General features: G+C 42.5%; 2 protein-coding genes and 1 non-coding gene across 3 annotated transcripts; 2 read left to right on the forward strand and 1 right to left on the reverse strand.

Annotated features, from left to right (window-relative positions):
- Window positions 1–273: 273 nt before the first annotated feature.
- On the forward strand, window positions 274–8,984 carry TCP1 (t-complex 1). Its single transcript, XM_042016414.1, has 12 exons — window positions 274–447; window positions 1,994–2,079; window positions 2,848–2,976; window positions 3,361–3,458; window positions 3,781–3,891; window positions 4,582–4,763; window positions 5,345–5,471; window positions 5,805–5,980; window positions 6,705–6,828; window positions 7,755–7,947; window positions 8,264–8,427; window positions 8,680–8,984. Exons 1-12 carry the CDS (start codon window positions 375–377, stop codon window positions 8,894–8,896), a joined length of 1,680 nt encoding a protein of 559 aa, XP_041872348.1. The 5' UTR covers window positions 274–374; the 3' UTR covers window positions 8,897–8,984.
- LOC121659414 lies at window positions 1,269–1,404 on the forward strand. The gene has a single exon (XR_006014315.1). It is a non-coding gene; the product is annotated as a small nucleolar RNA SNORA29 (small nucleolar RNA).
- Window positions 8,985–9,148: 164 nt separating the features above from the next.
- On the reverse strand, window positions 9,149–17,808 carry ACAT2 (acetyl-CoA acetyltransferase 2). The gene is made up of 9 exons (XM_042016420.1): window positions 17,657–17,808; window positions 17,423–17,557; window positions 16,057–16,238; window positions 15,103–15,220; window positions 14,190–14,333; window positions 13,025–13,147; window positions 12,197–12,351; window positions 9,969–10,079; window positions 9,149–9,397 (listed from the first exon to the last, which is right to left on the reverse strand). Exons 1-9 carry the CDS (start codon window positions 17,703–17,705, stop codon window positions 9,230–9,232), a joined length of 1,185 nt encoding a protein of 394 aa, XP_041872354.1. The 5' UTR covers window positions 17,706–17,808; the 3' UTR covers window positions 9,149–9,229.
- Window positions 17,809–23,228: the final 5,420 nt, after the last annotated feature.

The following is a 23,228-nucleotide window of genomic DNA, read 5'->3' on the forward strand; positions in this document are numbered from 1 at the left end:
CTTTCCGAAGCGGGTTATTTCCCAATGCCGAGCAGCGGGGACCCTTCCCCACCCCCGGCAGACCGCCCCGCGCCTGCGCGCCCAGGCCCGCGACACTTTCTAGAAGCCCGTGGAAGCGCCCCGGCCCCGCCCCGTCGCGCGGCGGCTTTGTTCAGGCGCGCCCGCCAATCGCGGCTCGAGGCCGGGCGGCGCCGCGCTCCAGGATTGGGCAGGCTCGGGATGAGGCCCCGCCCCCCGCGGGGCGTGGCCCCGTCCCACCGCCCCCTCGGGCCGGGGGCGCGTTCCCAGCGTGCCTCGCGCCGCCCCGGCAGTCCCGCCGCTCCGCGCCCGCCTGTCCCTTCCCTGTGCGTGTGGCGCCGCGCCCGGGCGGGAAGATGTCGGCGATGGAGGGGCCCCTGGCCGTGTTCGGCGAGCGGACCAGCGGTGACTCGGTCCGCACGCAGAACGGTAACGGCGGCGCGCTCCGGCGAGACCCGGGGGAGGGGGGGGGGAAGGGAGGGGCAGGAAGAAGCGAACATGGCGCGGCCATGGTCACCCCTGCCATGTGCTCACCCGCCCTGGTCTGCCCGGGAGCAGCCTCTCCTCTCGATAGATTCCTTCCGTCCCGGGCCGCCGCTGCGTGCAGGGAGGGAAGAAAGGAAGGAGGGAGGGAGGTGGACGTGGAGCACACGCCATCCCGCCCCGCTTGCAGGAGTCTAAGTGGCGACGCGATCCCGCGTCCCCCGCCCTCCTTCCCTTGGTAGCAGCAAACAGCGGGGCAGGGCGGCTGCTGCACGGAGGTCGCTTTGCCCCGTCCCGACCGCGTAGGCCGTGAGCCGGCAAGGCCTGCGGGGAGTTCTGCAGGGTCAGGGGCAGCTGGGGAAGCTCCCTGCTGACCGGCACAGGGAAATAACCTGCTTCGGAAAATGGGGACCGCCGTCGAGATGTGTGTCTGTAACTGTAATTCTCAAATGCGCTACCCATTGCTCAGGATTGTACCCCAAGTCCTGGGGGAAGGCTGCAAATTCCGAGACCGATCTCAGATTTTGAGTAGCCAAAAGACAAAGGAAGAAGCCGAAGACTTGCTTCCTGATCAAACTGAGATTGGTTCATGTAGCTCTGATGATACTTTAGGCAGACCACTTAAAATTTATGAGTCTTCCTTTAATTCACGAGTTAGATTCCGCATAATCACCTTTAGTACAACGTTATTTCTTACAGAATGCTGCCATTAATCCTCCTAAACAAAAGAAATTCTTGTGTTGTTTGAAGGTCTCTGAGTTGTAACTATTCCCATTTAACTACCACTTTTTCAATTTCTAGATAAAGTGGCTATGCTTGTGGGATAGAGAAAAACTTGCCATGGTCTGAAGGAAAAGGTTGATTGTATCTTTTTCCTATATGAAGATGGCAGAACAACCTTTAAATAAGCCGATGTTTTGGAGGCTTTGTGTTGTTTTAGCAGTGACTCAAAGGTCACTTTTTGGTGACTTAGTTGGAGAAGTAAATGTTTTATTTCAGTCACAGACCTGATAAGGACCAAAAGATGTTTTACTAATTGATGCGTGGTGATACCATTGTTCTGTCTGCCCAGAACTGAGGACTAAATGAAAGTGAAGTCTCTGCTTGCTGCAGTCAAAAGCAGCAGTGCTACCAACCCCTCCTAATCTAACACCACTGCTCCTCTGACCTCAGTCCTCCTCAGACTCCATCTTATCCAGACAGCAGAGGAGGCATTCTTCTTCTGGTCAGTCAGTTTTGCCAGGTTAGCTAGCTAAACCAGCTAGGAGGGAAGAGTGAAGTTTGGCACAGATTGTAGTTTTTTAGTAGCAGCAAGCCTAGCAAAGTAAGGTAAAGCTTCAGGTTGGATAGGCTGCATTGTAATCGTAGAGGAGATCACTTGTTGTCAAGTTCCTGATTTGTTGGTTCTTGGCACAGTTTCTTATAAATCTGAGAATCATCCTGAAGTTGGGAAGATAAAACTCTTCTTTTCTTACTTCTTTCATTTATTCAGTTACTGCTGCATCTGCTATTGCCAATATTGTGAAGAGTTCTCTTGGGCCAGTTGGTCTGGATAAGATGTTGGTGGATGATATTGGGGTAAGTAATATTACTTTAAGAAGTGTCAGGAGGATTTGTATTCCTGTGTAAAAGTGCTTCTACTTAGCGTGCTTCATAGGCCTAATGTGCACGTGCCTGTTTTTTCCATGGTTCTGAGAGGGGTAGGAGAACTGTGGTAAAATTGAGTATTGGATAATGTGTGTTACATCATTTTAGTTCTATCTATTGTGGTGGTAATTTATGTGGTACAGTTATTTCTTTTCTGTAGGTAAGTTCTTGTAACCACTTAAAATACTGGTCAGATTGCAAGAAGTGAGTTTCATCATTTAAATCAAGTTTAACAGGTGCTGACTTGTATGTCCCGATCTCCACATTAGGAGAAATAACAACAACAAAAAAAAAAAATCTAGTAATCTCATAACAAATTTTTAAGCAATATTTTGTACTTCAAAATATTTCAAGCAATTGTAGAAAGTTTGTCATTTTCCAGGCTGCTGTAATAAAATACTGTGTTAGAGGGAGGTCATTGCATGACTACTAATCCAATATTTGCAAAATGTGTGATGAGTTTCTGTACCAAAAAGGTTTTTCTGATCAAAAGAAAGTGCAGATTCTGCACTAGTAACATTTCCGTTGTTAGAATGGGACTCCTGGTTAAAAAGTCGCAGAAAAGTTTTGGTATAAGTAGTTATTTTATGGGCAATTGTGAAGATTAATTAATTTCTATTTGTATGAATGTTCTGAAACACAACAGTGAAAGTGTGATAGAAATGTACATCATATTCACGTTTGATTCCTGAAAATCAGGACGTGACCATTACTAATGATGGTGCAACCATTCTGAAACTGCTAGAGGTGGAACATCCTGCTGCAAAAGTCCTTTGTGAGCTGGCAGACCTGCAAGACAAAGAAGTTGGTGACGGGACCACCTCAGTGGTATGTAGCAAGTTTTACAGGCAGACATATCAAAAGTCAGTGTTTAGATTTAGTATTCTCTAGAGATACTAGTTTCCATATGCAAAGTGGTGCTCCGGAAGGGAATTTTCTTACTTCTGTTTCATTATTGATCTTTTCCTGTCTCAAAGGTTGATGATAGAGGCTGAATTTAGTTTTTTAATTTTTAATGACTGTGAGAAGTAAAAGTAAAGTACCAAGGATACTGAGTGTCGAAAACTTGCCTGAGACTTTAGATACCTTGGTGGGGGTTGGAATTGGGTAGGCTCTCACCTCATGTCAGAAACTGGTTTTAGTTGTGCATTGTACAAGGTAGTTTCTTTGCTTGTGTGGGATGCACGGATTTAGTGTTTGTATTTCAAACAGGTAATTATTGCTGCAGAACTTCTCAAAAATGCAGATGAGCTGGTGAAACAGAAAATTCATCCTACCTCCATTATTGGTGGATACCGACTTGCCTGCAAGTAAGAAACTGATACAGTTGAATTTCTGTATTTTGTGACTGCGTTAATACAGACCTTTTGGCACCAAGTGGAATTTGGTGGTTTGTTGCAGGGGTGGTGGGGTTTTTGTTGGTCTGGGTTGGGTTTTCGTGTGTTTTGGGGTTTTTTTAAATTGTATTTCTGTAATCACGTAATGGAATGACTGTCATGTTACTGTCCTTGGAGATTAATTGATTTTATCCCTTTGTTCTTCGAGGTAACATTTAGAAGAGCTGAAAACATGTAAGTTTTTGTCTTTTTGTGAGGGTGGTTCTTGACCAGTGCATTTGTCTTTATTTTACAGGGAAGCTGTTCGCTACATCAATGAAAATCTTGTTATTAACACAGATGAGCTGGGCAGGGAGTGCCTAATTAATGCTGCTAAAACATCAATGTCCTCGAAAATTATAGGAGTGTATCCTTTAACTTGATCAAGTGAGTGAAGTGAGAGTGGTTGTTTAGAGAGCTTGAGTAGCTAGGCCAGAGTATCCTTTGCAGCAGTTTTTATGAACATGACACAGTAGTGCAGCTGTTGTGTTTGTAACAGGGGTTTTACAGATAACTGTGATCTGACATGGGAAAACATGTTCAAACTCTTCCCAGTTCATTTAAATCTGGGTTGGCAGATCAGGATAGCTTCAAAAGGGTATTGTTTCCTAATAATTGCATTGCTTGTTAGGGAGACTAGATAAAGAGTTGTGTGAGTGGAAGAATGTGTTACAGAAGTACCTGGGAAGTGAATCTGGAGGAAAGAAAGTTGAATTTTACTCCGTGGGCACAGAAACCCCTGCATTTTTAGCTTTTGTGCTGGCCAAACATAGGATATGTATTTTACTTAAGGAACAAAAGGTACATAAAATGCAGGCATCATGGTAGTCTGTCATAATTTTTCTAGCAGTGTTTCAGCTTTTAGAATGACTCATTCCTTTAAGACAATGGTAAAGAGAGCTGGAGAGCTAGCACTTTCTTGCCTTTCTGAAGTTCTTTTTTGGAAACTTAGTTTTAGCACTTTCAGTTATTTCTGTTCATGGTTTGTTTTGGTTTTTTTTTTTCTTAAGCATAATACTAGTTTCCTTCTTCAGTTTTAACCTTAACAGCCTTTCAGTGATGGTGATTTCTTTGCTAACATGGTGGTGGATGCTGCACTGGCAGTTAAATACACAGACCAGAAGGGTCAGGCTCGGTACCCCATCAACTCGGTTAATGTTCTGAAGGCCCATGGCCGCAGCCAAAAAGAGAGCATTCTTGTGAACGGTTATGCTCTGAACTGCGTGGTGGGCTCACAGGGTAAGAACAGGCTGTGTTTCAGAAATCTTTTGTGTCAGCTCAGTCCTCTTCGTCTTTCTGTGTGGCTTTTTGAACTGGCTGCATTCGTTGCAAATCCATGTGGGTTTTCAGTTCCAGGACAATTAAACAAGAACACAAAATACTGCACTTCACCAGTGTTTCTTAGACTAGAGTCTGCCAGCTAGCAGTGATGCACAAAGTGTTGGTAAGTTGCTGTAGCTCAGTGTCAGCAAGGTAACACTGTGTTCTGGTGGAACTTGAGCACTTCCCTTGCGGAGCCAGTGCTAGGTTTGTGGGGGACTGTTTCATTTAGCAGAGCCTTGCTGTGATTAGGTAACTCACAGGATGTGAGACTGATAGGTCACATTGTAATGGTCATTCATGTTTTGGGGACCGTATATAAAAAGGTAACACAGGAAAGTCTTTATTAGCTTTTTCTGCAGTAGGGCAGAACTGGAGGTGGAGAAGTAAACAGTAGAAATCTGAAATGTGAAAGTAACATTAATTTTAATCTCTAATGCTAACTTGATGTTATGTTAACTCTATTTGACAAAATCCTTCTTCTTATTTTTCCTCATCAGGTATGACCAAGAGAATACTTAATGCAAAGATTGCATGCCTTGACTTCAGCCTGCAGAAAGCAAAAATGAAGCTTGGTGTTCAGGTTGTTATCTCAGACCCTGAGAAGCTGGACCAGATAAGGCAGAGGTGTGTGGAAGCTTGAATAACTGAGGCAGTGGGGTTTCACAGGCTTGATTTGATCTCATCAGTTGAGATGGCTTGATGTAGATTTGGCTGAGTGCAAGAGGTAAAAAATGTTTTGAATGTTAGCATTTCCCAGCAATACCAAATACTAATGGAAGAAGTCTTCACTTCTGGAGGCAGAACTAGTATTAAGTCAGTTTTCAAGAGATGCAAGTATGTTTGTGCAGTGGTCCATTCTTGCAGAGCTCTGCATTAAGGGTTTCAGGAAGTGGGCTGACAGGATGTGATGGTATACTTTTGGATACCTTTTTATAACTTTGACATTAATCTTTGCAGAGAGTCAGATATTACCAAAGAAAGAATCCAGAAGATTCTGGCCACTGGTGCCAATGTTATTCTCACCACTGGAGGTATTGATGATATGTGTCTGAAATACTTTGTTGATGCTGGAGCTATGGCAGTACGAAGAGTTGTAAAAAAGGACCTTAAGAGGATTGCTAAGGCATCGGGAGGTACGTCTGTATACAAATAACTGGTTTATAAATTTATTCTTCAAAGTAGAAGCTGTTGTTAGGGTACTTGTTACTGATTTTTAAAATACGGCTTCTTAACATCCAAGGTCAGGATGAGTAAAGCTGAGCCACTTCTTTTTAGCTTTACTGTTGCTTTTAAATGACCTTTGTCAAAGTAGATGACTACTGTAAGACTTGATTGCTGAAGATTTACAGGGGAGGGAGAAGAAGCTGCCTTGCACTGTCAAGACTGGCCTCTTGTGGAAATGGGAGCCATAATCTGTATTTATTTAGATGTTTTTATTATGCATGCATTCATAAGCCTCTGTTTAGACAGTTAAGTACATTGTTTACATAGTTCAAGACGAATGAAGAACTCCTAAATCACTAAATGCATACTTTAAAAAAAATCTGGTCCTGTACATATTTTTATCTGTCAGTTCTTAAATTTGGAAGAAAATATTTTCATTGTGGTAAAGTATGGGAACTTGTACTGGCTGTGGAAGAGGAAGCACTGTAAAAGTTGAACAAAAGAAGCAGCCAGTTTATCAGTTATAAACTGAAATATTGAATTGCTGCCTGAGAACTAGAAGTGCTGTTCAAGAAAAATCTATTTAACACAGCTTTTATTTCTGTTTTTCTTCCTGTACGCCTATTGGTAGTGGGCAAAGGATGATGTGCGGAAATTGAATGTTAACTTCACTTTGTTGTTTGTTTGTTAAAGCAACCATATGTTCAACCCTTGCAAACCTTGAAGGTGAGGAGAGTTTTGAGGCATTAATGCTGGGACAGGCAGAAGAGGTGATCCAAGAGAGAATCTGCGATGATGAGCTGATTTTAATCAAGAAGTAAGGATCCTTCTAAAAACACTCAAGTTCTGTATGTGTTCTCTGCTACGTTTGAGATAAAATTCCACTTATTTACTTCATGCTATCTAAGTGGTTGGAATAGTTACACACATGGGAAAGGGTACACAAATCCAGTGCAAATTAGAGGTGAGAGTATCAGTATTTGATCTCTTTTGCTGGAGCTGGACACTCTTTGTCAACCAGCATATGAGACAATCAGATTGCTAGACAGATTTACTTAAATTTTTGTTTATAAACAAATGTTTCTAAACTGGCTTCCCTTTAGAGACAGTGAAGGGAAATAGGTACTTAGTTAATTTCATCTGAATAAAGAGGTGCGAGCTAAATCTTTCAATTTGTTTTGAAAGACAGTGTTCCCTTGTGCTGGTGTCACTGCTGTCTGGTACCTGAAGACTTGAGTATCAGTTCATTTCATGAGAACATACTTTGGATAGTAACTTTTCCACTGTTTCAATATCCCTTCTGGGTGTTCATGTTCCTGTAGTGTCATTTGTGTGTGAATGAAATGCTCTGCCCATGGCACTCGTGTGTCGGGTACCTGGTGACAGCCTGTTTTATTACGTTGGCAGTCATTAGCTTTTTTGAGGGCTGTGCAAAAGGGGTCTTTCTTAATACCTAAGTACACTTTCCCCTCTTTGATGGGAAAACGTCATCATACTCTGACAGGTAGCTTTCTTTAAAAGACTAAAACTCAAAGGTTCTTGCATGTTAGAAATTTAAATAGTGACTTACTAAGTTACAATGTATGTATCCTGCAAGGGGGCATAACAATGTTAAGATTTTCTTTTAAATGTTGAAAAAATGAGGCTCAACCGAACTCTGCTTTAGAAGAAAAAATTTACCAAGAATAATTTTAATTTAGATTTTATTCAGCACAGCTGACTTCTGATTCCTTTTATCCTTAGTACAAAGGCTCGTACTTCAGCATCAATTATCTTACGAGGAGCCAATGACTTCATGTGTGACGAAATGGAACGATCTATACATGATGCTCTCTGTGTTGTCAAAAGGGTTTTGGAATCCAAGTCTGTTGTCCCAGGTGGTGGTGCTGTAGAGGCAGCACTTTCAATATATCTTGAAAATTATGCAACCAGCATGGTAAGTCTTGCACAGAGACTCAATGGTGTGTATGTGTTAGATTTGCACAATTAATCTCCAAGCTTTTATTTTCATCTGTTAGAAGTAATTTCTGTGGTTCATGAAAACCTAATCATCTTATAGAATCTAAGATGGTTCTTTAAAATGGAGGATATGAGTTAATTCTTTCTCTGATAATTAGACTCTCTGGTTCTTTGACTGAAACACAGGTTTTGCATGTGAAAACCCCTACCAGTTAGCGCTGTTCTTGATCATGGCTGTATTTTTTTCCTCTCCAGTTGTAACTATTGGTTTAAAATTTTTTTCCTCTTTCTAGGGATCACGTGAACAACTTGCAATAGCAGAATTTGCAAGCTCCCTCTTAGTAATTCCAAATACACTGGCAGTAAATGCTGCTCAGGATGCCACAGATCTTGTTGCAAAGTTGAGAGCATTCCACAACGAGGCTCAAGTTAACCCAGATCGCAAAAATCTGAAATGGCAAGTATCTGTCTGTTAGAAGGCTAGTAAGAGTGATGTGGGCTGGTGACCTAGATGGAAAATTGTTCTCCCAGTTCACTGAATCATGATTTGCATAGTAAAAGAAGAATGTATGTTTTCGGTGAACTCCTTTGCCCCTGCCCTTCAGTTGTATGTATGTATTGCTGTAAGGAAGCAGGAGTTACACAGGATACTCCCAGCTGTATTTCTGCTGTTTCTCCCTCTCCATCTGACAGCATTCCTTCTTTGCAGGATTGGTCTTGACTTGATCAATGGAAAACCTCGTGATAACAAGCAAGCTGGTGTCTTTGAACCAACCATGGTCAAAACCAAGAGCCTCAAGTTTGCAACAGAAGCTGCAATTACTATTCTCCGAATTGATGACCTTATCAAACTGCACCCTGAAACTAAAGAAGAGAGAGGAGGGTGCTATGAGGATGCAGTTCAGTCTGGAGCACTTGAAGAATAACTTAGGCTTTATTTATGTTTGTTTCACTTACACTTCCCACTCTTATAACTAAAATGTTAATAAAACAAGTGGTTGAATGTTGCTGCTATTTTCTTGTGAACAAACTAATTTTTGAAAGCAAGTTTGGTCCTTGCAGTGAGAATTTAAGCTCTAGTGTGTGTTAACAACTAGAGTGCCTGCAATAACCACTAACCTCTTTGTCAAGAAGTAATGGTGTAAACTAATTTAATTTTAGGCAAAACAATTTTAGGCTCTGTTACTAGAAGTTTATTAGTTTATTAGTAAAATGTTTCAAAGCTAGTTAACACTAGCTGTTCATTCATTCCCTCACATTTATCTCTCAATGCACATGGCTATTCCCATTCCTCCTCCTATACAGAGAGCAGCAACACCACGTTTTCCACCAGTTCGTTCCAGTGCATAGAGAAGAGTTACAAGGATGCGACAACCAGAGGCGCCCAGAGGGTGGCCAAGAGCAATAGCTCCACCTTGTATATTGACCTAAAAAAGAAAAAAAAAGCCAATACAGACAGTCAAAACATTTAACTAGCTTAGCTGACTTTAAGCATAAATGACTTCGCTGGGATCTAGCCCTTGACTATGTGTGAGCTTGAAACCACAAACACCATTCCATACAAGAAAGTGCATGTGAGTGCAACAGCTGGTAATAACCAGTATTTCTTCTGTCTTCACTCTGAAGATAACAGGTAAATTTAGGGAGGGGAGAATAATACCTGTGCTTTTTGCCATCACTAAAAGAATACTGTGGCAAATACACGTGAAGCAGCAGTTTCAAATTCTGAATTAACTATGCTTGAGCAGTTGCCTAGATTTGCATAAAAATCCACTGCAAACACGTTGGAACTTGTTCAGTTGGGAAACTGCTAGCAAAGCCAGCAGACAGAGCAGTGTGAGGAAATGCCTGCTGGGGCTCCCACCCTATTTGCTTAAAGGGATTGCAAGAGAGCTGTGCTCACCCTTACAATCCAGATGCACAGAATGGGATAAGTTTGAGTTACAAGAGGTAAACTAATGCCAGCCTACAAATAAATGGCAGCTTACAAATCATTACCTTTTCTGGATTTACTTTCAGTTCTTTTGCTATTGCAACAGAGAGTGATGCAAAGGCTTCATTAATTTCAAACAAGTCAACTTGTTCCAGAGTCCAGCCAGCTTTGTCAATCTGAGAAAACAATACAAATAGGACCTTATTATCTTTTAGGTCTTCCTTAGCACCAGAAGAAGCTTCTCCTAAGATGTAAGTTGGGTGATTTGAAGCTACCACTTCAAAAAATTTGAAGGAAAAGTTTTTTATAGCCAGTGTTGATGAGAGAATCCTTGAAGACTACAGACAAAACTTCAGTGTCAGACAAGTCAGTACAATGTACTGTAATAATGCTGGCTGCTCATAAAAATCTTGACTAATTTTACACGTGTAGTGGTGGTGGTGCAATTGTGAAAATCCAGCTGTATGTGGTGCCCTTACTAGAACAAGCACTGGATTCAAAAGTAGGCTTTAACAGATTAAAAGCAATTTTTTTAGGATGTAGTCTGACTCCATTAGGGAGTCTCTACTTATTAGAGACTTTTACACTGGAAATAGTGAGGTGTCAACCATTAGTGATCAGTGCCACATCCAATTTGTCCAGTCTCTCCTGCCTTTACAGTGGAAGTTGCCACTTCAAGCTTCTCATGGGTGACTATTTTGGAAGATGGTTTGGCTCATGTTTTCACTTGAGAAACTTGTGATGCAATTGCCTACTCTGGTACAGGCTTAGGCATGTTTCACATATGTACATTTTTACTTCCACTCAATTTGTTTCTAACAGCAATACTTTATCAGCAGAATAATCATAATGACATTTCACAACAGAGGCTAGCCAGACTGGTGCACCTCTGAGGCCACAGTCAAGGAGGAGAGCCTTTTTCTACTAGATAAAATAAAGACCGTATGGAGTATCCCATTCTTCTGGAAAAAGCTTAAGATATATACTATGTTATTGTAACACTCAACATATTCTCTCACGATAAAGTGCTAAAGTTTTGAAGTGATAAGCGTAATATATGGAGGGTGTGAACATGTGATAACGCCCATTACGAAGTTTAATCACAGAATCACAGAATCTTCTGAGCTGGAAGGGACTCATGAGGATCATCAAGTCCAACTCTTAAGCGAAAGGCCCATATATATGGGATCAAAGCCGTGAACTTGCTGTTACTAGGACCATGCTCTACGAAGGAGTAGTGTGCCCTTTTTCATAGTATCTATACAGTTACAGGCACAGCTTGCCTGTTCCACAGTTTAAACTAAAATTCATTGTATATGCAGTTACTGCACCCTTCATTTTAACTAGCAGTTTGAAATCTGATAAGAAAAAGCTTTAGCATTATAGTTCTGATTTTCTTGTCAAAAGCCACAGAACTTGGTGAGTTCAAATCAGAGCTCCACACTGCCACGACATTTCAGAGGTGAACAAAATAAGGCCTTTTACACAGTATTAAAAAAAATAAGGAATATTAAAGTAAATCTGTTCTTAGCTGTACAAGAGCTCTTTTCATGCTCAATTTCATAGCTAAGCTTTAACAAATAATCAGCTGGGGCTGCCATGGGCTACATCTGTATTAGCAAGCAGCATGGTACCAGCAGGGATGCTCACTGGGGCATTGAGAACCTTGTCCTGTGGACTGAGCACTGAGTACATCGGTGGGTGCAGTAATGGTCTGAGCACAATAGATGTGGCTTTGGAATGCACCTTCCTGTTCAGTTACACCTGAAAGGAATCCAATTTGTAAACTCCAAGCTTTTTGCAGGCCAAACTGAAACACAAAGGGCACCATCCCATTTGCTAATGCAGATGGCACTCAGTGGCCCTTCCCTCAGTGTTGTACTATTGCAAATACAATCAGGCAATGATCTGAAAATTAACCTGGCCAGACACAGCAGCAGGACCAAATTATCCCATAATTTGGTTAATTATACACATCCCTGAAATCTGATCTTCAGCCTCCTAGGTTATCTAGGTACCCTTCCACAAACCTGACTAGTTTATGCTCTGAAGTCCATTCATACACCTATACATTTGGGTTTTCTTTTTCCAACAAGTAGGTACTCCCCTAGTAGCACTAGGATTCCAAATCTTATATACTACACTATTTTGAGTATTTTTTTTTCACACGGTTTACTTTTTTCCTACTAAGTTTTCTTCAGAACAGGGTGAAACCAAGACATGGCTAGAAAACAAAAAGCAATTACAAGCAAGAGTTTTAACATAATAGATACATAGATGAGTGATTACTTACAGCTTTCCTTATTGCTGAAATGGGCCCTACTCCCATAATAGATGGATCTATGCCTGTCTGAGCCCAAGATACAATCCGAGCCAAAGGCATAAGACCTCTCCTAGCAGCTTCCGATTTCTTCATTAGAAGAACAGCTGCAGCTCCATCATTTAAACCTGTGGAGTAACAAACAACTTGTACGTATTTGTTGGGCTTTTGGCTTTTACTGTACCACTTTCTCCTGCTTGCATAAGATCACAATCTAGACAGAACAAAAATCACAAATCATTTACTGGTTTAGGTCAGTATTGTTCATATCAGCCAAGTCTGTTCCCTGCCACAAACACTTCAAACTATACTGCTGTAAATGTGACACATTGTTGATTCTATTTGGAAATGAGCAGGTGGAAGAATCAAAGTACAATCTGAAAAAGAAGTACATCAGATTTATTAGGCAGGCTTTGGGAGGGGCAGCATAAAGACAAAGGAAGATGTTTAAAAGCTGCTTGTGGCAGTCCCACAGGAGTAACATTTTCAAACATGAATCATTAAGTCTTCCATTCTCCAGATCTGCAGTATCAGAAACTCTTAGTTTTAAAAGGAAATATTCTTTCCAGCCTATCAAATATTGCTGTTATTGTCCAAACTCTTGTATTGTTTCATAGAAAACAAGGAAACAAAAGAAATCCTCCACCACATCTAAAATGGAGTTCTACCTACGTAGTCAAACACATTGCCATTTCCTGCAAAGCAGTAAACACACAGCAGCCACACCTCTCACAGAGACCCTGCCTTGAGCCATAAGCACCTACTGTTCTTTTCTATTTCATTCAAGCCAGATGGACCAACCTGAAGCATTAGCTGCTGTTACTGTCCCAGTTCCATCTGTTAGGAAACAGGGCTTTAACTTTGCCATTGTTTCCAAGTTGCTCCCATGTCGAGGGTGTTCATCTGTTTTAATTTCTATAGGACCTGCAAAACAGAGCATTATGCTCACAGGAGGGTCTAATCACACACACACACATCTCAAACAGAACGACAGCAAAAACAACAGGCTGAGTGGGAATATGCACCATATTCCTTTCAACCAACAAGGCATTCTTATGTTGGAGACAGCTTCCAACTCAAGGGAGTTAACTGCTGTAACCCTCCAGCTCCTTCTGGCAGGGCAGACAGCTCAGATTTTCTAAGACAAACACTAGCAGCTAAAATACTATCTAGTTGTGCAAAAGTCAGTATTGTTCTTGCTTTTCCTAACCCAATAGCTTCTCTTTCCGCAGGAGGTTGTATTTCAAACAATACTTCTAGTAATCTCGCTACAAAGAGCTGTCAACTGTCACTAAATATTATCATCTAAACGGGTATCACGAAATCCCTCCGTTAGTTTGCAGCCTGCCTAATGCCAGGACTTTTTCTGCAGGGTCTATTCAATGGAAATATTGAAACACTGATTCTTGATTTCTTTTTTGAAAATTTAGTCTTTGCATCTAACTCACAAGGAGCTGGGGAATTCCCCTGCTCTAGAAAGAGACATCTTAATAGGTCTGTTTATATCCGTCACCTAAAGAGAAATATACCCAATATATGTAACCTGACTACATAATTAACTAGTAACCCTAATTATTGTCACTGTGTATTTTACTAGGTGGGCAAGGTTTGCCAGATCAACATGACTGTTTTAAGTTTGGTGCAGCAGGAGTCTTAACAAAATGAAAATTACTGATTTTGGTACCATATCCAAGCCTATGTTAAGTTAGTGCTTTGTCTAGGTTGTTATTCTATCTCCAGTAAAACACAGTGGTAGTATTTGCAGAAAACTACACTGAGATATTCCACATTTGAGTTGCTTCTCTCTTATTTAAAATATAACTACTGAAAGCTGAAAAAGAGAGCAACAGGCTACATGCTTACAAAAAGCATGTGTAAGTGGGAAACCATCCACTGATTACAGGAGACATAGCAGAAAACAGATTTTTTTTCCTAAAGTCAGCTCTCATCATCCACTCACACTTACCTTTTTTAGAAGGTACAAGAACAGGAACAATTTCTTTTGTAAAATAGCCAGCTTTCTGTGCTGCCTCTGCCCTGTTTTGTGACTGTACAGCAAGTTGGTCTTGTTCCCCTCTGCTGACTTGCCACTGATTGGCCACATTTTCAGCTGAAACAGGAACAAAATGCAAACTGCCATCAGGAAATGCCAAAATTTTAAGTTGCAAAATTGTAAGCACAAATGTAGTCATTAATGTTTGCTGTAGGAAGCAGCTGACTATGCTGAATGGTTTTCATTCAGATTTTCTCATTTTGTTTACTCATGATTCTCTACTATATTTTCACTTGAGGTTTAAAATTTCTGTGTGGAATCTCCTCCCAGATGATATATCAAATTAAATCAAATACAAACAAGCTTTTCTAGCTTATTGCTTCTCTGAATTACTATGCTCAGATTTCTCTACAGCCACTTCAGAAAAGCTAACAGTTCTGAAGTCACTCTGTCTCATAAGCAGGGTCTGGAAAAGCAGTTGGCTGACCATCCCATCCAGGGTGCAATAACCTCAAGTTGTAGAACCACGCATATCAACGGGACACTTTGCGTAACTCCTCCCCACTGTAAATCTGTGCTGCTGAATGCTCCAGTTACATACAGGGATTATTCTGTTTATTTTTTTTTTCTGAAATTAAATTTCTCAGATGTAGAAGAGATGCAGACAGATTAGTTCAGACAGAAGAAAAACCCAAAACAGTAGCTTTACAAACAAAATGGAAAATGCCTTCAATGCCTTTCAATATTATGTACTTCTTTCTTTCTTTTTCATGACTAAAACATAAGGAGAGCTTGAAACACATTATTTGTAACTTTAGATTTCTGAAATTTCCTGTCAGTGAACTCTTTCAGTTGACCATCTCATTTTACGGCTGTCACCACTTACCTGTTATGCCCATATGGTACTGATAAAAAGCATCTGTAAGGCCATCAAGGATTATAGTGTCCTGCAAGGAAGCCTCTCCCATTCTCACCCCAGCTCGCATGTGAATGACATGAGGAGCCTGCAAGAGGGTATTTTGAAATGAGTCAGATGTTTACATCTCCAGTACACAATTCAGCCAGACCATTGAAGAGATCCCTGCCTGCTGGCTGGAGGTACCCATCCCAAATCCTGGCAGTCTCTCCAGCTGCCTGCTCTGCCTGTCCCTCCAGAGCCTGCCAGCTGGTGTGCCATTTGGCCTCTGCATTCCCCTGGTAGCAGATCACCACACTGCAAGTGTTGTTTCCTCTCCACAGACCAAATCTATCATTCCTGGGGCTGTGGCTCTCCATCCTACTAGCCTGCTCCAGGTAGTTCCCAACTGCACTCTGCTGCCAGGGAATGTCAACACCACTCTCTGCACAGGCAGCTGAGCCCGGGCCGAAGAGGCCATCCATTTCTTTGGCATCAGACCATCTCAGACCCATTCCTGAATACAGCCTTGGGATGAACACCTTGAAATAAAACTGCTTTGCTTTCTTTCCAGGCTCTAATTGCTCGGTGAACAATAACATTTTCAGTTATTCCTTCTCTGGGCTTCTTGCAATACGAAAATCCTGTCTACTGCCAGCTGTCACAGGCAAATCATTCATCACAACAGAGCTGAATGGAAATGAAAATGGAATTTTAAATGCAGTGTGTGTTTGCAGCGCACCTTTTCAGTAGCTACAGTATGAGGTCTTTTCCTTTTTTTAAAAGCACACTACTGAAGTCAACTGCTGTATGTGTAAATTCATTCGTAAGCACAGCAACCCTTTCGATCAGCCCCCGGGCGCCAGCCTGGAAACACGGGGTTTCAACATCGGGCTCTTTGCTCCCAGTACGTTGGTGCAATGTGACTGCGATCCTATGCTTTACCTTGCTCATGCTTTCCATGCCTCCTGCAACCACGATGCTGGAGTCTCCCGTCAGTATGGACTGAGCAGCCAGGCACACTGCCTTCAAGCCCGACCCGCAGATCATCTGGCAGCTCCAGGCGGGCACAGAGTATGGGATTCCCGCAGCCACACTGGCCTGCCGGACGGGATTCTGGCCAGCACCTGTGGGAACAGGCAGCATTTTTCTTTTATTCTTAAAAAACAAATGTCTGCCTTTTCACTGTTCACAACAACACCCCAATTCCACCAAAATTTAGAGCTTGCTCCTGCTTTCAGCTGGTGGGTAGAGAAGTGCCCAGCAGTAATCTATAAACAGAAACCTCTTTCATTTATATTGCTGATCAACTAATACCTGCTACTGCTAGTTTTATATCTGCAACTCTGCTTTTGATGCCAGGTCAGATGAAACACTACTTCAGATCAGCCCTAGCCTGTTGTATGTGTAAGATGAGAAATCATTTAAATTGCTTCTTGCTGAAGAGTTTCTTTTTGACATCTTCTGTACCTCACCAGCAGTTAACTTTCCCTGAAAGTTCATATGGAAACCAAAAGCACAACTATGCACAGATGGACCTGAAAGCTTCCAGTATTTGTTGTGATCCTGATGGAGATAATAGGATCACTATATTCTAAGAAAACACTCTTCATCTGCATCTCCCCAGGCCAAAGCTCTTTGTACACAAAGAAAAGGACAAGGAGAACACATCATTCCGCAAGCTAAAAATATAGAGGAATCTGAATCATCTTTAAGATAAAAATATGTATTTCCTTCCTCCACATTTAAAATACAAACCTGCCTATGACTACGCTGATTAAACATTACCCTGGAAAAAGCAGGAGCAAGTTCAAAACAAACAATTCCCTGCCAGCTACATTTTCATTGAATCAAAATGTTTGTCTCCAAACAAGTGGCATCATAGATCTTGCACATCGGTCCTGCAGATAAACACAAATGAAGGCCTAGCTCTTAAAATCTCAGTGTTACCATTACTCAGGATGTTAAATTTAGGAGCTGAGATGACCAAGGTGAGAAGGATGTTGTAACAAAGAAAAGAAACTGACATTCACACATACACTGTTGGCAACTTCAGGGATTTAAAAAAAACCCGAACTATTCCCCACAAGATCCTTTCCAAAAACCCATCCTTTCATTCACCCAGAGCGTATGGAGAAGCAGCCACGACGCCTCTCAAGTCCTTTGTTAAGGCACCGCGTTCCCAGTGGCGAGGGATAACGTCCCTGCAATGTGAAACCTGAGCTGTTTCAATGGGACAACCCCGGAGAGATGCGGCCGCGGAGAGGGTGAGCCCGGCCGCGGGCGGAGGGGTCCCGCCGCCGGCCCGTACCTGCGGTGAGGACCTGCCCCAGGATCACCTCCGACACCTCCTCGGGGGCCAGCCCGGCCCGGCGCAGCACCTCCCGGATGGCGGCGGCGCCCAGTTCGTGCGCGGGGAGCGAGGACAGCCCGCCGTTGAAGGACCCTGGGAGGGGAACACAGAGGGAGAGCGCTCAGCACCCGGACACCCGCCCGGCCCCGGCGGCAGCATCCGCCATCCGGCGCGCCCGCCGCTGCCTCTCACCCACGGCGGTCCTGGCGGCGGACACGAAGACGACGGGGTCCGCGCTCATGGCGGCAGCAGCGGCCGTGGGAGCGGAGCGGAGAGGAGCGGAGCGGAACGCAGGCGGCAAGAGCGGAGCGGCGGCCGCGGCCGGGGCGAAAGCGGAGTCGGCGCCGGTCCCGCCCCTCACCCGCCCCAGGCGGGGCGGGTGGACGGAGCACGAGCAGGGGATTCGTTGTCGGACACCTGAGGACAGCGCGGGGGCCGGCCGGGCGGTGGCGTGGCCGGGCCGCCCTCTGGGGCGATCGATGGGGCGAGGGTGGCCTTGGCCGGCTCCTTCCCAGCCCCTTCCCAGCCGGGGGCGGAGGGAGGAGCGGCTCCGCCGGCTAGGCCGAGGCTGCCGGGGTCGGTCACTTGCCTGTGCCCCCCGCTCGCACACCCGGTGCCTGCGCACCGCCGGTTGCCAGCTCCGTCTGCTTATTTACAGAATAAGGCATGCGGGTCAAGTGCTGTCTTGTCATATTGTGGCTTTAAGGACAGGTTTTTTATTTCATAGGATCTGCGTGAGCAGGAAGAAAGAATAATAATTTGAATTAAAAGATACAAAACTGCCTATCGCTAGTTTGATCTGCTCAGCAACTGATGTCTAGCGATTACCAACACCCAACTCGGCCTTTTTATTTCTTTTTCTTAATTTTAGCAGAAGCCTGACATATATATATTTATGTTAGCATGGGCAGTGCTTCGCCGCTGGCCCAAAAGCTGTTCCTGTCTGACCTCCCAAAGAGGCAAGCAGGGGGCTGTTCCCAGGCTGCTTCCACGGGAAGCGACGCTGCAAGGGGAAAGGCGAGGTAGCCGGGAAGGACGAGGCGCTGGCCGCAGGAGCTCCTGGCAGCCAGGGAGCTGGAAGGAGAGGAGGCTACAGCCTGTGGCCGCAACCCACAGCAGGGCAGGCAGGCAGGAATGTTTCTCTGCGGGGAAATGTAGGCGGGAAGCCTAGAGATGCGAGGTGGGGAGCAGCAATATTAAGATATCTGGAGGAAGACGGGACAAAATAAGGGGAGGAACCAAGAAAGTAAGTCAAAGCAACTAACAACAGTTTAAAAAAAAAATTACACGGGCTGAAATAACTGGTCTATCGCACAGCCTAGAACTTCGGTCCTTACTCCTTCCTTCCTCATTCAGATACCTGGCCTAAGGGACATGCCAGCCAAAGCACTGCATTGAATTTGCATCTGAAGACCAAGAAGATGGTTGGAAAATGTGCTGTTGCTCCTACCTTAGCTACAAAGTTGGGAGACTTTTTTTTTTTTCTATCCAGGTAGTAAAACTCCGTAGGATTTCGCAGGGAGAACAGAAGTACAAATTAAATCCTAGAAAAGCACACAGTATGTGATGACAAACACCAACGAACATAAATGTGAATGTACTGGTATGCCTGTGGTCACATCCTGCACGTTTGCTAATCTGAACTTGGCAGTATTAAATCTGCATCCACAAAATGCATCTGAACCTTCTGTGTGGGCACAATGAGCAACAGGAGCACTATAATACTTAAGTCAGATTCTTCTGACACCTATTAGCCTCTATTCTTGCTTTAAAATTTTAAAAGCTACAGCATTACTAGATAGGGAAAAAATCCTGCTTCAGCTATGGTGAGCAAGAATGTTGGCCTAGATTTCACCAATAACTCTGTTAAACCATGCTGCAGGACTCCAACACTCAAAATACATTCCTCCTTTTTGGTCTTTGTGAAGGATAAGGCCAAAGCAGGAAACCCATGTGTCATAAGATTTCTTCAGTTACTTTGTGGTTTCTAGCTTTCAGCAAGAGAACAATCCCCTCAGATATCTTCAGGAAAGGAAATCTCTGGAAAATCCTGCAGGCAGCCAAATGCTTAGGTGGATCGATGTACCAGTCTCTTAAGGAGATGCATTAAAGATGCATTAATTGGCATGCACCACTGCTTTTCTCTAATGATGCTGTGCACTCAGAGCAGTTGATAACACTGACAAAAACCTCCGATTAAATCTGGAGGGGAAAAACATGTTTTGTGTCTTTTCAAAAGGCTATCAGTGAGCAACCAGTAGAACTAACATTCAAGCAAAACTCAGGAATACAGGATTTTAAGCAATACAGTGATTGTTTTAGAAAAATATTGTATTGTTCCTGAGCAGCCTTTTATGACTGAATGTAGTCCCTGCACCTTTTCAAAATTCAGTAGAGTGAATAACACAGACATATGAGGGCAGCACCAATAACCTTGTTTATCAATTGTACCATATACCAATATGTCATTCTTAATGTAACATTTGACTGATTACAACTTAAGGTCATCGATGTAAATACAAAGTCAATAATGTGAGATGAGCTCAGATTAAATGTCAGCAGGTGTTCAAAGTCCACAACTGACAGTACACCTGAAGTACACCTTATGAACAGGATTCTCTTGTATTTAAAACTTTACAAATATCACCACAAATATTGAATGGAACATAAAGCAAGACTTCAGCCCCTTCCCTCCCCACACTTCACTAGCAGATGGAAAAAGTTCAAATATGAAGCGACCTTAGGGACTTCAGGCCAGCTCACCTCAGTGAGCTGATCTGCTGCACTTTTGCTCTCAGCCCTAATCAGCAGAACTGTTTTGCAGCTCAACATTAGTGACAAACCAGGCTGTGATGGTGGGGCACCCAAAACCAACAGATATTAATTTTCTCTTGATATGTCTATCAGGTTTGCAGTATTCTATTTAACTCTGCTTAGATGGTGTCCAGGATTGAGATCCAAATGGATAAAAGGGGCATGTAACGTAGCAAAATAGTGTAGCAATTGCTCAAAGGCAAATAATTATGAAACATGCATGGTACAGATCAAAGTTAAGTTATTTAAATGCAGAGAAAACCAAACTGAATGGGAGTAGGCAGCTGTGCTTTTAAATTCAATGTAGTTAATGAGCAGCATAATACTCAGTAGCAAACTACTGCCCTACGCTGGTACATTTTGCTATTTCTTAGAAATCTAAACTCTGGGAAATGAAGTCATCAATTCAGAACAGAAAGCTTACTTGCTATCAGTTGCACAAAGTTTATTTACTACTTTGCTATGAACACAATCAAATGGACATGTGCCTTCCATGAAATACTCAAGGTGCAAAGATTCTTGCATTTTCATTTGCTAATGGTGTCACAGTTTTATTAGAAACAGACAAAAAGAGGATTTCAATGTTCACTGATTTACTCTCCTGCTAAATAACTTTTTTCTAAATCTGACCTTTAAAAAGATCACTATTGTTACCAAAATTTGAAGCCCTTGCTTTTTTTTCCTTAAATCTGACACTTGGTCAATGAATATTTGCAAAAACAGGTTTGTTGGGAATGTGAATGTAATAAAAACGAAGCTACACCTCTTAAAGGAAAAAAACCCCAAACAAAACCCAATTACTTTAAATTCATAAATCTTAATATGAGATTATTCTAATTTTTTAAAAAATAGATTTCACAACTTTCCTGCAATAGCAAATTCTCCAGTCTATAAAGTCTTATATACAAATATTGGTACTAATATCTGCTTAGGGCACTCAGGCTTCCTGGACACCTTTAGCACCTTCAGGCCTTTTTTCGTGTGTAGAAAGACAATTCATTCTTCTTCCAGGTTTTCTTAGCAGTGGACTGACATTCAGTTGTCCATGGGTAGGTTGAGCACATAAGGCATATTTCAGAGGACACAGTTTTCCCAGTGAGGACAAGAGCAACATTTTCTAAAATTTCTCAATCTCCAACCTGACTGACAGGGTCCTTGGAAAAATCAAGGCAATAAAATGTCCTTGACTGTGTTAAGAGCAATCTGTGTCTCCTTTGAATCCATCTTTGTAAGAGAATATTCATAATGTAACTGGTGTTTAATTAAAAAAATGTTGTCTTCCCCTCAGACAGGAAAACTTTTGCACTATTAAAACTATCTCAGCCTTTCTATGGTTTAAAAAAAAGTGTAGTAAATACCTGGGCTTATATCCTTAACAACTATGTGCACAGCTGTACTCCAAATGCAAGCTTGCAGTATTTATCAAGTATCCCCAAAAACTAATTTAACTTGAGTCACCATTTGGCTGTAATTGTATCTGGATGGATTATCAGTCAGGGGATGTCTTCAGGACAAGCTCTGGAGTTCACTCACTGGCGTGGTCAGTCCCTAACAGGAAAAAACACCTGACCACTCTGAGGCACACATAGATTCATAGGGGTGTGGGAACACTGCAAGTGCTGCCATCTCAGAGACAAGAGATGCAAATCAAATTGGGTCTGTGTAGCTGTACATTATCATACAGCTGACTTTATATGCTTTCCAGGAATTTATATATAGATATAGATATATAGATAGATATACACACACACACGCATATATATAAAAACTGTTAAAATTTACTGGTAATTAAAAATAATCCTTGTAAAAGCTTTCTGAAGAAGTTTAGTAACTTCTTGTTATAAAGATGTAAGAAAAATATGTGATAATTCCACTAAGAGCCATAAAAGCTTGTTTTAAGGAGATATAAAGACAGCACTAAGTCTGCAGCCTAGTATTCAGGAAGCTTCTCTAAAAGAGAGAGAGTTCACTGATGTCAAAGTTGGGCTTTCTGCTGCCCAGATCTTTAACAACTAGTTACCTGACGGACCTCTCTGTATCACTTTCTTCTCAGAGCAGCAATCCATAGGTTTTCTCTTTCTCCCACACCTGTAGGCTGCAGCAGCCTTTTCCAGTGCACCTGAGAGCTCATTCTCTGCTGCAGATATACCATGGGTTTGCCTTGCTCAATTTCCTGTGCTTGCAAGTCAAGGACAGCCTTTGCAAGAGCCGACTGGCCTTTCTTTAGTTCCTGATACTTCAAGGTCCTTTAAAATGCCAAGAAATGTACGTACGGTACTCCAAGCATTTTCTTTTTACTTTTGAGAAAGGCTTTATCTCATTTTCCCTCTAATTCCTCGCTTTCCTGACCTGCAGACTAATTATTTTTATGAGTGTTTTACAGTAGGAAGCGTTTTCCCTCAGAGCCTGCCTTCCCTGGGGACAAACAGCATCCCTCAGAGCTGGGAAACATTATGGTGCTTGTGTTGGTCCAGAGGGCTGCCATGTGAAACCAAGGGGTGGAATAGAAACCCAGAACTGAGGAGGTAAAACCAAGGAGGAGCCATCCAGTTAATGGATAATTAAGTTAATGAGTAACACACCGTCATTCAAGGAACCTAAAACCCAGGGGTGAGCTGTCCTGCCCACACATTCATAATCTGGTTCCTATCCCATTTTATCATTATAGGTGAATCAATATATGAGTTTGGCTTTTGTGTTGGACAGATCATGATGTGCCCTCTCATGCAAGGACCGATGCTGCTGCTGGGGGTTATGATACCACCTATTACTTGAAAAGCTAATTTACTCCAGTTACTCCAGATACAACCCAAGGTGGGTGTCAACACATTTGTTCTAGCAGCACTAGAAAGTCCCAGTTTAGTTCTCACTCTGTAATGTGATGAGCAAACAGAACAAAAGAGTATTTCAGTTAAATGTCCTCTTCCCAAAGGTACCAGAGGACTGGTTA

Source organism: Corvus kubaryi, unplaced genomic scaffold, assembly GCF_017639235.1.
Source record: "Corvus kubaryi isolate FWS band 111438036 unplaced genomic scaffold, C.kubaryi_AGA036_p1.0 split3-73, whole genome shotgun sequence".
In the NCBI taxonomy this organism is placed as follows: Eukaryota; Metazoa; Chordata; class Aves; order Passeriformes; family Corvidae; genus Corvus; species Corvus kubaryi.

What these genes read in the sequence shown, in the direction of transcription:
- TCP1 (XM_042016414.1), top strand. Translation starts at nt 375, where the DNA reads ATGTCGGCGATGGAGGGGCCCCTGGCCGTGTTCGGCGAGCGGACCAGC. An exon ending in GTGACGGGACCACCTCAGTG is followed by an intron (nt 2,977 to 3,360) that starts GTATGTAGCAAG and finishes TATTTCAAACAG; the next exon opens with GTAATTATTGCTGCAGAACT. An exon ending in AAAATTATGCAACCAGCATG is followed by an intron (nt 7,948 to 8,263) that starts GTAAGTCTTGCA and finishes TCCTCTTTCTAG; the next exon opens with GGATCACGTGAACAACTTGC.
- ACAT2 (XM_042016420.1), bottom strand. Translation starts at nt 17,705, where the DNA reads ATGAGCGCGGACCCCGTCGTCTTCGTGTCCGCCGCCAGGACCGCCGTG. An exon ending in GCATGGAAAGCATGAGCAAG is followed by an intron (nt 15,221 to 16,056) that starts GTAAAGCATAGG and finishes ACCCTCTTGCAG; the next exon opens with GCTCCTCATGTCATTCACAT. An exon ending in TGAAAGTAAATCCAGAAAAG is followed by an intron (nt 9,398 to 9,968) that starts GTAATGATTTGT and finishes TTTCTTTTTTAG; the next exon opens with GTCAATATACAAGGTGGAGC.